Source organism: Gadus macrocephalus, chromosome 6, assembly GCF_031168955.1.
Source record: "Gadus macrocephalus chromosome 6, ASM3116895v1".
Taxonomy (NCBI): Eukaryota; Metazoa; Chordata; class Actinopteri; order Gadiformes; family Gadidae; genus Gadus; species Gadus macrocephalus.
In genome coordinates this window covers 7,026,196-7,038,427 of record NC_082387.1, presented here as the reverse complement: position 1 = coordinate 7,038,427, position 12,232 = coordinate 7,026,196, and the positions used below count along the sequence as shown (strand labels likewise).

The following is a 12,232-nucleotide window of genomic DNA, read 5'->3' as shown; positions in this document are numbered from 1 at the left end:
AACCATTATTTTCTACATTAATGTTTTCATGGCCCATTAGCCCATATTGCATGTTTGTGCTCTAATTAATATCTCTTTACCCTGTTCAAAATGTGGATATGTAAATAGAAGTCACAGAAATGCTTACTCATGCATTATGTGCTGCCTATATTTCCTGACATATTTTAGTTATGTGGTGGTGATGTTTTTCATATTATCGCCAACTTCAAAGAAATAAAATAAATAAATCTTGTTTAAAGTCTTTTATCCCATTTTATTTTTTATCTTCAGTGTTACCCCATGTAATAAGCAGTTATGTTTCATTATGCTGTGCACTGATCTTGGTTGTCTTCCTCTTGCACCTTTCCAAATTTCTGGAATTCCATTGCCCTCCAATTCAACACATTTCCTGGGGTAAAATTGCGGTTATTGGCATAGCGCCTTAATTCACATGGGGAGAGGACAGAGTCCCACATGTGGACATCCTGCATCATCCCCACAAATGATTGTTTCAAGTCAAACCCGCCACCATAGGAGTCCTGTTCCTGACCCAGGATAGTGATTGGCGCTTCATTGAGGGGTTCTCCTTGATGTATAAACCTTCTAGAGCTAGGCTGGCCATCGAGCCACACTTGAGTCAGCCCAGTCTCAGAAGACCATGTGCCACAGATGGAGACCCACTTGTTCAATGGTATAGACAGCTCGGCAAAATCAGCCACGGCATCCTGAACCAGCATCCTGATTGAAGTTGCTTCAAGTTTGAAAATCCCAAAGGCATTTATATGGGTGCGAGTAGCCAGTGAGAAGATCGCATAGTCCCGAGTGATATCTGTGAAGGATCTATTTAAAAAAAAATAAAGAATAAATGATTAATCTGGTCATGTAATGGAATAGAAAAACAAAACATTGATCAATTTATAGCAACCTGACGCAGGCTGTAACTGCCTGGAATCTGGTCTTTGGTGTCATTAATTTTACATGATCTGTGTCGGTTTCTTTAGGAAAAGTGAGCATTTTGCCTGAGAGATCTATAGAGAAGGGAAAAGCCAGTGAAGAATATATGCAACAATTAAAAGAAGCACATTCATTCATATAATTCTACATTATTATATCATCATGATAACAAATGTTAAGTTGATTTACCTTGAGGGATTGAGGAACATGTTGTGAACACAGCCATCAATAGTATTACCTTCTCCATCTTTATTAAAATAGAAATTGACAAGTTTTCAAAGGCCTATCTCTTTTGGCAAGTAGGTTAGAATATGTACAATTTATTATTAAGCTACTCACCGTATTGCTGTGTAGGCTATGTATTGCGGATTGTAAAATATCAGACGAACATCCACCTTTATGTGATTCAAGTAGGTCACAGAGCAAGTGGGTTTATCAGTCTGACCCTTCTGTAAATAAAACTATCCTATCAGAACTAAGGGACTTGTCCTGGTGTGCTGTTGCCATTGTCGCAATCTAGGGCGGAGAAAGAGGGACAAGACCCCTCCACATTTCGAAATGATATGGCCTCCTAACCCCTGCTTCGTTTACCTGTATTAAATGTGATTTTTATTTCAGAACATATATACAATGGAAGTTGATTGGTCGTGGTAAACAAGCATGTAATTAAAACACATTTTCAAACTAAAATAAAATGTATCATAATAATAATAACAAATAAAAAATGTATGCTAGAGAGAAGAGATGCGACACTCTGTGATCTCGGCGGCGGGGTGGTCACATGGTTCATGTAGGTCTGCATTGTTCCAATATGCATACTATCCGTACTTAGGGGCCACTCACACTAGGGCCGCGGCCCTGGGCCCGAGCTCATTTGCATACTAAAGTCTAGAACGTTTGGCTAGTGTGACCCCTGCCATCCGTATTCCAGCACGGAACAGCCCCCTTGGCCACGGCACACTTGGGAGAGGTGTGCCGTGGCCAAAGTACAGATGCTAATGAGATGACACGCGCACACGCGCGGATACGCAACGTGAGCTGGATGACGTAGTCCTTGCGCGACCCTTCTTTCTTTATAGGTCCATGCCCTTCTTCCCCACAACAATCATTTTAAACAATGGCGGCAAGCGGTTCACGAGTGGGTTTATGTTGGTGCGATAGTGAAGTTGAGTTTTTACTTGAAATTTGGGCCGACGACAGCATTCACGTTGTTGTTCTCAATTGTTGTTATGGCGGCGAGGACGCTTGGTGATGACGTATTTATCATATTACGACGTGATGACGTATGTATGAAGGAGCAATCATGCCCAGGCCACGGCCTTTGGGAGCAGTGTGACCACGGGCCAGCGGGGGGAGTGGGGAGGGGGGGAATCGTGCTGAATCTTCCTACAGCACGGAACAGGCAAACGGCCCTAGTGTGAGTGGCCCCTTACTATACTTAGTTTGAGTACGTAGGCCGACGGGCGAAAATAAGTGTCCTGAAAAGACCCGGATGGTGTACTCAAAACGGTCAAACCGCAAAGTGTGGATCTATCGTTCTTTAATAGGTCCATGCAGAGCAATAGAGAGAGAAGAGATGCGACACTCTGTGATCTCGCCGGCGGGGTGGTCACATGGTTCATGTAAGTCTGTATAGTTCCAAACACGCTGCGCTACCAAGTTCATATATGGGACTGACAGCAGCGATTGCAATATTGAATGGTAAATATTATTTAAAAAAACACATACCCAAGTACTTTCCTGACTATTGTTGCATATTTGTAAATGTCAGTTTTACATTTGGAGTGGTAGGGTGACAACTGAAAGCTACTTAGATACGATTTAAGTTTGAGGGAAAGCTTCACGTTCTTGTTAGCATGCTAGCTACTGACTTTAGCGGATTAACCTTAACTTTTACCTTGCTCCATCTGTTCTGAAATCAAAGACGATTCAAGATGTTCATTTTTGTGCAACTGGACTTTTGAATTTCCTTGATTTTGCTTGTAATTCCGATTCACTCTCCGACGACACCCGTCGTCAGAGAGCGATTGAGAAAGCAGGGCAGCAACAGTCCATTTAGCATTTAGTTTCCAGGCAACTTCTTCTGATGAGGCAGGAGCTGACCACACAACTATGATACTTTTAAGACTAAGCCATACACAAAGTATCAAATATATTAAAGAATAGCAATTCATTACACTTGGATGAATGAAATAGTATTTTTTTTCTTAAACAATGAGACAACAAGAATGTGTGTGTGTGTGTGTGTGTGTGTGTGTGTGTGTGTGTGTGTGTGTGTGTGTGTGTGTGTGTGTGTGTGTGTGTGTGTGTGTGTGTGTGTGTGTGTGTGTATCCAACTTGAGAAACAAGAACAAAGTGGAAGAACAGGGATGAATATTGTGTATATATATATACATACAGTCAGGTCCATAAATATTGGGACGTCGACACAATTCTAATCTTTTTGGCTCTATACACCACCACAATGGATTTGAAATAAAACGAAGAAGATGTGCTTTAACTGCAGACTTTCAGCTTTAATTTGAGGGGTATTTACATCCAAATCAGGTGAACGGTGTAGGAATTACAACAGTTTGTATATGTGCCTCCCACTTTTTAAGGGACCAAAGCTAATGGGACAATTGGCTGCTCAGCTGTTCCATGGCTTGGTGTGTGTTATTCCCTCATTATCCCATTTACAAGGAGCAGATAAAAGGTCTAGAGTTCATTTCAAGTGTGCTATTTGCATTTGGAATCTGTTGCTTTTAACTCTCAATATGTGATCCAAAAAGCTGTCATTATCAGTGAAGCAAGCCATCATTAGGCTGACAAATCGAAACAAACCCATCAGAGAGATAGCAAAAACATTAGGTGTGGCCAAATCAACTGTTTGGAACATTCTTAGACTGCTGACAAAAGCGGCAGGATGAATTCTGAAGTGTTTCGGGGAATATTATCTGCTCATATTCAGCCAAATGTTTCAGAACTCATTGGACGGCACTTCACAATGCAGATGGACAATGACCCGAAGCATACTGCGAAAGCAACCAAAGAGTTTTTTGAGGCAAAGAAGTGAAATGTTATGCAATGGCCAAGTCAATCACCTGACCTGAATCCGATTGAGCATGCATTTCACTTGCTGAAGACCAAACTGAAGGGAAAATGCCCCAAGAACAAGCAAGAACTGAATACAGTTGCAGTAGAGGCCTGGCAGAGCATCACCAGTGATGAAAACCAGCGTCTGGTGATGTCTATGCATTCCAGACTTCAGGCTGTAATTGACTGCAAAGGATTTGCAACCAAGTATTTAAAAGTGAAAGTTTGATTTATGATTGTTAATTTGTCCCATTACTTTTGGTGCCTTAAAAAGTGGGAGGCACATATACAAACTGTTGTTATTCCTACACCGTTCACCTGATTTGGATGTTAATGGGCTCAAATTAAAGCTGAGAGTCGGTAGTTAAAGCACATCTTGTTCGTTTCATTTCAAATCCATTGTGATGGAGTACAGAGCCAAAAATATTAGAATTGTGTCGATGTCCCAATATTTATGGACCTGACTGTATATAACTGCTAACAAGAGAGGAATACAGTGAGGAAAGGAGAAAATTAAAAAAACAATAACTAATAAAATGGACCACTGGTTATAAAACCCTCCAGCAAATGCAGATTCCACTGCCTAACATCTGCACACTGCAAAGGAGGATACAGCATGTAAAGCTGAAGCCAGGAGTCAAGTGTTTGAGATGCTGAGTGTTTAGAAAAAAATCCTCTCCACATATATCAGGCTGAGGTTTGTGGAACCAAAAACAAGTGGGAACAAGTATGACTAAGAACCACAAAACAAACATACAGTAAGTGTGAACAACAACAGCAAAGTAGAGCCAGGGGGTATCAATAAATAAAACAAAGTTAGTTATGTTATGTTATAGTTATTATGAACAAGAACAAGAAATGTGTGAACAGGTGTGCGTGTATATCTAATTTGAAAAACAAGAACAAAGTGAAGGAACAGGGAGAAATATTTTAAGTTATTAATACAATAATAAATACTCCATATACCAGGCTGAGGTTAAGGATAGCAAAGTGCATTAGGTCGAAAGGAAGGACAACAATCGCAGCCAGCAGCCGTCGCCGGCGCCACCACCACCACCACCACCACCACCACCACCACCAACAGCCGTCGCCAGCACAAGCCGCCACCACTAGCTGCAGAAGTCGACACCACCATCCTTCGCCACCACCAGCCAGCCACCGCCATCAGCATCCACCATCAGCAGCATCCACCATCAGCAGCCTTCAGCAGCATCCACCATCAGCAGCATCCACCATCAGCAGCCTTCAGCAGCATCCACCATCAGCAGCATCCAGCATCAGCAGCCTTCAGCAGCATCCACCATCAGCAGCATCCACCATCAGCAGCCTTCAGCAGCATCCATCATCAGCAGCATCCACCATCAGCAGCCTTCAGCAGCATCCACCATCAGCAGCATCCACCATCAGCAGCCTTCAGCAGCATCCACCATCAGCAGCATCCACCATCAGCAGCCTTCAGCAGCATCCACCATCAGCAGCATCCACCATCAGCAGCCTTCAGCAGCATCCACCATCAGCAGCATCCACCATCAGCAGCCTTCAGCAGCATCCACCATCAGCATCCACCATCAGCAGTAGCCGCCGCCAACAGCACCAGCATCAACCACCTGCAGGAGAGGGAAAATAATCAGAGAAGACCTTGAATAGCCTGTATGTCGATTTGTTTCCCCACACATGGCCGAATTGCTGCCAAGTTGGGGAAGGGATGGACAGAAGCTTACATTATGAAAAAAATAATGACAATACTGTCTGTGTAATAACATTTTTTAAGCTCATTATGGTTTATATTTTTTGTGTGGAATAATTTGCATTCATATATGTAATCCAACAGCCTTTACAAGGGTATAGTTAGACAAAAGCAACCTTATTTCTACTAACTTTAGCATCAGACACACAGTACTCAGCTGATTAGCTAACACCGTCAGGTTCAGCAGATTAAACCCGTTGTTAATCAACCTTATTGATCCTGGTAATCCTACATCAATAACTTACTTAATAAAAGTTGTCAGAGATTCACTATTTAACTTCTGGTGCAGTGATACCTTCACAGCTGGCGAAATCGGGCTGACTAACTAGCAGGCAATGACTGAAAATCGGTCGTCTACCAAGATAAAATATATATAGAATTATGCAATAAAAAAAACATATGCATCATAAAAGCCCTCTGATGTAATATAGAGAGTGGACAATTCAAAAGAGGTAGCTATTTCAATTTATCTCTGGAGATACCTTCACAGCTTGAGCATGGTAAAGTCGGTTTTATATTGAACGTTGGATATTCGACACCTTCGAAAAATCTATTTAGCACTGGCTTCGATGGACGAATTTGTGTCAAACCAACTTTGATGTGTTAATACAAGGCCTGCCTATAGAACACAAACCTTATTTTGTAAAAAAAAAAACACAGTTTGATTTTATTTACAATGTTGATAAATGTTTTAAATCTATGCAGCTTCACTTTTTGACTTACCCATGTCAAAACACATGTGGTGAACTCAGCTAACTGTCCTACACATAACACAAAGCTTAATTAAAAAAAAAAAAAATAGTTTGATTTGATATATATTTTTAATGTTAATAAAATGCTTTAAATCTATTATGCGGCTTGACCTTTTGACCTACCCATATCAAAACACACCTGGTGAACTCAGCTAACTGCCCCACACATAACACAAAGCATCTTTTCTCAAAAAACCCACCCTTTGATTTTATAAATATTTTTTACTCTCAAAAAATGCTATAAATCCATTATGCGGCTTGACCTTTTGACCTACCCATATAAAAACACACCTGGTGAACTCAGCTAACTGCCCCACACATCATCATCATCATCATCATCAACCTTTTATTATTAGACTCAAGGTCCATTTACACATAACACAAAGCTTATATTTATTTCAAAACACAATTTATAGATTTTTTTTTAAAAATGACCTATTAAGCTTTTTCTACTTTTATGACCTATAAACGTTGTTATAATGATTGATAGTCATAATTAACCATACTAAAGTGTCAAATAATGAAGTACATGCATTTCGACGTATTCCCTGCTGACAGTCTGGGGTGGCTGTGAAGAGCGCTAAACACTCGGGACAACGTTTGCGATTCACTTGTTCACATTTCCGGGAAATCATCTACGTAGAGGCACTCCTGCCGCGCCCCCATATGCCTGGTCAAATCTGCCCGCACGCGTGCTTCAAGGAAGGTAACCAATCACAACGGAGTTGGGTTGGCAGGAAGGGGGCGAGGGGGCGGAGAAGGACGAAACCGAGAGAATGCTGAAAGCGCCCAGATGAGAAGAAGAGTTTCCGGAAAATCTACATCGTTTTTTGTGCATGGTTAAACATGACTATCAATCATTATAACAACGTTTATAGGTCATAAAAATCGAATAGCATAATAGGTCCCCTTTAATGTTAAAAAATTCTATAAATCTAGAGAGCAGTTAGCCCATTTTTCTTATGTGACCATTTTGTTATTGTATAAAAAACATACAACTATTATTAGGTGGATACCAATACCAATAAACCCAAATTGTGGTACTACACCCAAAGGTGGTGCTATTTAAAAAAAAAATGATGAACTAGCCTTATTTCTCCTTACCAGAATAACCTGGACTCAAAATTCTTTGTCATATTAATCTCTAAAATCACATGCATCTTTTTCAGCCTGTTCTGGTCCACAGTCTCAACCCATTTTGCCTATGACCATTTTCTAATGTAGCTAACAATAAACAACGACTAGCCAATTTCATGACACAATCGCAAAGACAAACGGGAACGCTATGAATGTTCCGAGACCGGAAATTACGTCACAATTGCAACTCGGAAGGCTGGTGTCCGTGGCATCAAGATAACTCCTCTCTCCCCCGAACACCATTTCCCATAATCCTCCACGATAGCTTTGACAACCAGTGGAGAATCCAAAATGGGGCTCGAAAGTACTATGGTTTGGTAAGAACATACAATTTGATATTGCGTGTAAATGTTTCTTTATTTTTATTTTATTTTTTATCCACATTGTCTCCTAAAGTAGGTGACCCGGTGGCCTTGCTCTGGTCCTAAGTCAACATTTAATAACCTGCGTGTCCCTTGTTTATCATCAGTGCGGGCTCAGTGAACGCCTGAGTCATTTTCCCAGCTAGCTTACAACAATGTCATCCTATCTGGAAGATATCGTTCGCCACTGGTTCCGTCCTTAACGATTCTTCTCGAGATACTAGTGTTGGGCTAACGTTTTATTGTGTTGACTGTTCTGATGAGAAAAACACGACTGTTGGACCTCAGCAATTCATCTTGTATTGATCTGTATTCAGGTATTGTTGTCTATCTTAATGAATAGCTATAATTGGGTGGCTATAGGATCTATATAGCGTAGTCTAATGATGGCAAAGCCCTGACATATGCCATTGGTGTCAACCGTCAGCACAATTTTCACTGAATCCCCAGACTCAACTAAAGCTTTGGATAGTTGGGTTCATCAGACCACTTTGTCTCCTCTCTTAGTGTGGATAACAGTGAATACATGCGCAATGGAGACTTCATGCCCACAAGACTACAAGCCCAACAGGACGCAGTGAATATCGTCTGTCACTCAAAGACCCGCAGCAACCCAGAGAACAACGTGGGCCTCATTACTATGGCCGAGTAAGAAGGCAACACATTGTGTATACATTGAGCAAAAAAACGAATTTACCGTTAATATTAATAATAAAAATATGCACATATTTTGTCAGCAATTGCGAAGTGCTGACCACGTTGACTCCAGACACGGGAAGGATTCTGTCCAAGCTGCACGCTGTCCAGCCCCGTGGAAACATCTGCTTCTGCACAGGCATCAGGGTGGCACATGTGAGTAGAGGGACTGAATATAAATCACTGCAGCCTCCAAGTAGCTTCGAATCTTCTTAATTCTCCTTTTAAAGGCAACAAGGTAGGATGTTTGAGAAAATAACAAAAACACACGGTATTAGCTATTTTCAAGTAACCAAATGTTAGTGACACTAAGGTTTGAGTACTTCGTATGGAACCAGGCTCGACTGCCACCTGCGGTGCTGTGCTGCATGTCGTCGACTTTATTCTCCAGACCAGTTTTCCCGTCCCTCTCAACTGTTTCTCAACTTCTGTGTCACAAGAGGCACAAAAAAGTCCATACTGTTTTTCACAAAATAAGACCATTGAGGCTTTCCGCCCGGCCCCCTACTCAGCATCAGGCAAACCATAGAAATAAATGGAGTTCAGGACACAGGATCAAGTGCATTCGTTTCTAGGAGATTCATTTTAAATTGTTCAATCAATGGTCAAAGTCAAAGTGAACTTTAATGTCAGACCGACCGTTTAAGAAGTTACATAGAGGACCGAAATTGCGTTTCCCCATCCTCCAAATGTGCTATTAATATATTTACCAAACAACGTATTACATAATATACCTAATAATGCAAAAAGACAATAACAAACATATAACATAGCACAATAATAGTGCAATAAGACAACAATGAATACACACAACATATATAGACACAGTGCATACATTATACAGAATAGAATATTCACAGTGTTGTGAAGTAGTTATTGTGATTCAAATAAAGGTGCAATATAGTAAAGTGCGAAAGTGCTGAAGTATAGTCCCTGGTTCACTGTTTTTGTCTCCTCTGCAGCTTGCTCTGAAGCACAGACAGGGGAAAAACCACAAGATGCGCATCATTGCATTTGTTGGCAGTCCAGTTGAAGACAACGAGAAGGATGTAAGTTTGGCGTCTTGTACTCAATGTCAGTTGCCACTATTGAACAATTTGTTATTTACTTAAACATGTGTCAAGCAAGCAACCGTATTGCAATCAACCTCTTTAGTACATGTTGTACACCTAATGTTGCTGGACATATAGATTACCTAGATACGTTTGATGAAATTTAATATTTATGCCAAAAGCTTTCAGTTTTGGACCAAACAATGTTTTATTGTATGGCTTCATTATGAGCTGAAATTTTACAACTAGCTAGTATTCTCAAATTGTGAGCACACTATTGTCTCTGACAAAAAGCAGGTGTGTGCTTAATTTGTTGAACGATGTTTTCCTCTCCCCTAGTTGATTAAAATGGCCAAGCGTCTCAAAAAGGAAAAGGTCAATGTGGATATCATAAACTTTGGAGAGGAGGTATTTATTTTTCTTCTTTAAGGTGTGAGTGGAACCCCCTGATTCCGCTTGAATTTGAATCCCATGAGATTTGAAAAAATGAGTTTTAGGCTACGAGTTCTAGGAAGATGGCGAGTTCTCCCCAAGGTTACTACCCACGCCCTTTTTTTACCGTTGTGTATGAGAGTTATGTTGAGCGATGATGTATATAAAATGCCACTCATTGGCATTATACTACGAGTACCTGAGAAGTGCAACCCTCTCGCAGAAATCAATATCAACTGATGCCCAAACAGAGCTCCGCCAATCACACGCATCCTGTCTGAGAAACATAACAATACTTCCGATATGGATATCAACAGCAACCGCTGTCCAGATGAAGTTCCACACGTCCACAATCATTGTGACGTTATACCATAAGTGACAGAAGCTTAAACCTAACTCGTACGTGGCCTTCAGCATCAAGCACCGGCCAGATCGTGTATGTAAGACCCTTTTATGTTTTACCCACAGGAGATTAACACAGAGAAGCTGACTACCTTCATAAACACCCTGAATGGAAAAGAGGGAGCGGGATCTCACCTGGTTACCGTTCCTCCAGGGCCCAGCCTGGCCGATGCTCTCCTTTCCTCACCCATCTTGGCCGGGGAGGGCGGTGCTATCCTCGGCCTTGGGGCCAGTGACTTTGAGTTTGGAGTGGATCCAAGCGCAGACCCTGAACTGGCCTTGGTAAACATTGTTATATGTGTTGCAACATATTGCAACATGGCATTAACCATTTGGTTAATCCTATTTTATTAGAAGACTCGATGATTTGCATAAGGCCAGTAGGCCTTTCAATTATAATTTTTGTATCATGGACCAGTTTACAGATAGTTGGTGATCATTATTCCTCTGAACTATCTACAGGCCTTGAGAGTATCTATGGAGGAGCAGAGGCAGAGACAGGAGGACGAGGCCCGTAGAGCTTCTGTGGTGTCTGCGGCTGAGGCCGGGGTGCCCTCCCCTGCAGACGGTAAGCGAGTGTCTACCACTCAGTTTGGCACCCAATCCAACTCTGTTGTTCTGTTGGAGTTCTCTTCTTTCGCCAAGTGTTCTCTTCTTATTCCTTCCTTTGTTTCATTTGTTTCTGTTGCAGAGAGTGAGGAGGCCCTGTTGAAGATGTCTGTCACTCAGACGGACACAGCCACACCTGCTCTGCCTGACTTCAGCCGCATGACGGAGGACGAGCAGATCGCATATGCACTGCAGATGTCCATGCAGGGGGGAGGTTGGTCACTAAAAACGTTTGAGAAGCATGACCTTGATTTGCATATAGATATACAGCTTTCTATTACAATGATTCACATTGGTTTACAATGCAAGTTTGTCCCTCTGTCTCAGAGATTGGAGGTGAGGACATGGACACTGGGGCTGACATGGAATCCACTGAGGCCAAGGTAAGAGTCCATTCCCAGGGAAATATTTGCCACATCTTCCTTGTTATTAGTTTACATTGATTTGTATCATCCTTGATGTCCGTAGGATGAGGAGGACTACGATGTCATGCAAGACCCAGAGTTTCTTCAGAGTGTCTTAGAAAATCTCCCTGGAGTGGACCCCAATAACGAAGCCATCCGCAATGCAATGGGTTCTCTTGCTCCCCAAACAGGGTCAAAACCTGACGCCAAGAAGGATGAGGAAAGCAATAAATAAAGAGTGTAGGACTAATAAACAAAATAAGGCCAGGTGTAATTTTATTTCAGTTTAACCGATTAACCTGAACTCACTTGACAAGGCATTCTGTACAACCATAAACTTCATGTCAACTTCCTTCAATATTTTTCTATTTGAAACATGTGTGACATTAGTGTGCGTGAGTTTATTTGTGCATGTTTGAGTCTGGACATAATTGAGGCTTTTGTATTGCGATGACTGCAACAACTACTTAATAAACGTACAATATGAAAATTGCCATTGGTGAGCAAATTTATGAAACGATTTAGGGAGGAAATGGTCTTCCATGTCAATCTAGACCTTTTTTTTTTCCTTTAGGATTTGATCAATTAAACGAACAGCAAATGTAAATAAATGGCAACAACTTTTTTACCA

At 41.4% G+C, this 12,232-nt stretch overlaps 2 protein-coding genes across 3 annotated transcripts; one reads left to right on the top strand and one right to left on the bottom strand.

Moving 5' to 3' along the window:
- Positions 1–227: 227 nt before the first annotated feature.
- On the bottom strand, positions 228–1,376 carry LOC132459324 (C-reactive protein-like). The gene is made up of 4 exons (XM_060053765.1): positions 1,273–1,376; positions 1,123–1,180; positions 905–1,007; positions 228–819 (listed from the first exon to the last, which is right to left on the bottom strand). The coding sequence occupies exons 2-4, from the start codon at positions 1,178–1,180 to the stop codon at positions 303–305; spliced, it is 678 nt and encodes a 225-aa protein (XP_059909748.1). The 5' UTR covers positions 1,273–1,376; the 3' UTR covers positions 228–302.
- Positions 1,377–7,839: 6,463 nt separating this feature from the next.
- Positions 7,840–12,095, top strand: LOC132459321 (26S proteasome non-ATPase regulatory subunit 4-like). Of its 2 annotated transcripts, XM_060053757.1 has the most exons (10): positions 7,840–7,961; positions 8,514–8,654; positions 8,744–8,858; positions 9,665–9,751; positions 10,094–10,162; positions 10,655–10,870; positions 11,051–11,156; positions 11,280–11,411; positions 11,525–11,580; positions 11,666–12,095. In XM_060053757.1, exons 1-10 carry the CDS (start codon positions 7,936–7,938, stop codon positions 11,834–11,836), a joined length of 1,119 nt encoding a protein of 372 aa, XP_059909740.1. In that variant the 5' UTR covers positions 7,840–7,935; the 3' UTR covers positions 11,837–12,095. The 2 variants fall into 2 exon arrangements, with proteins under 2 accessions (XP_059909740.1, XP_059909741.1); XM_060053758.1 differs by lacking the exon at positions 10,094–10,162.
- Positions 12,096–12,232: the final 137 nt, after the last annotated feature.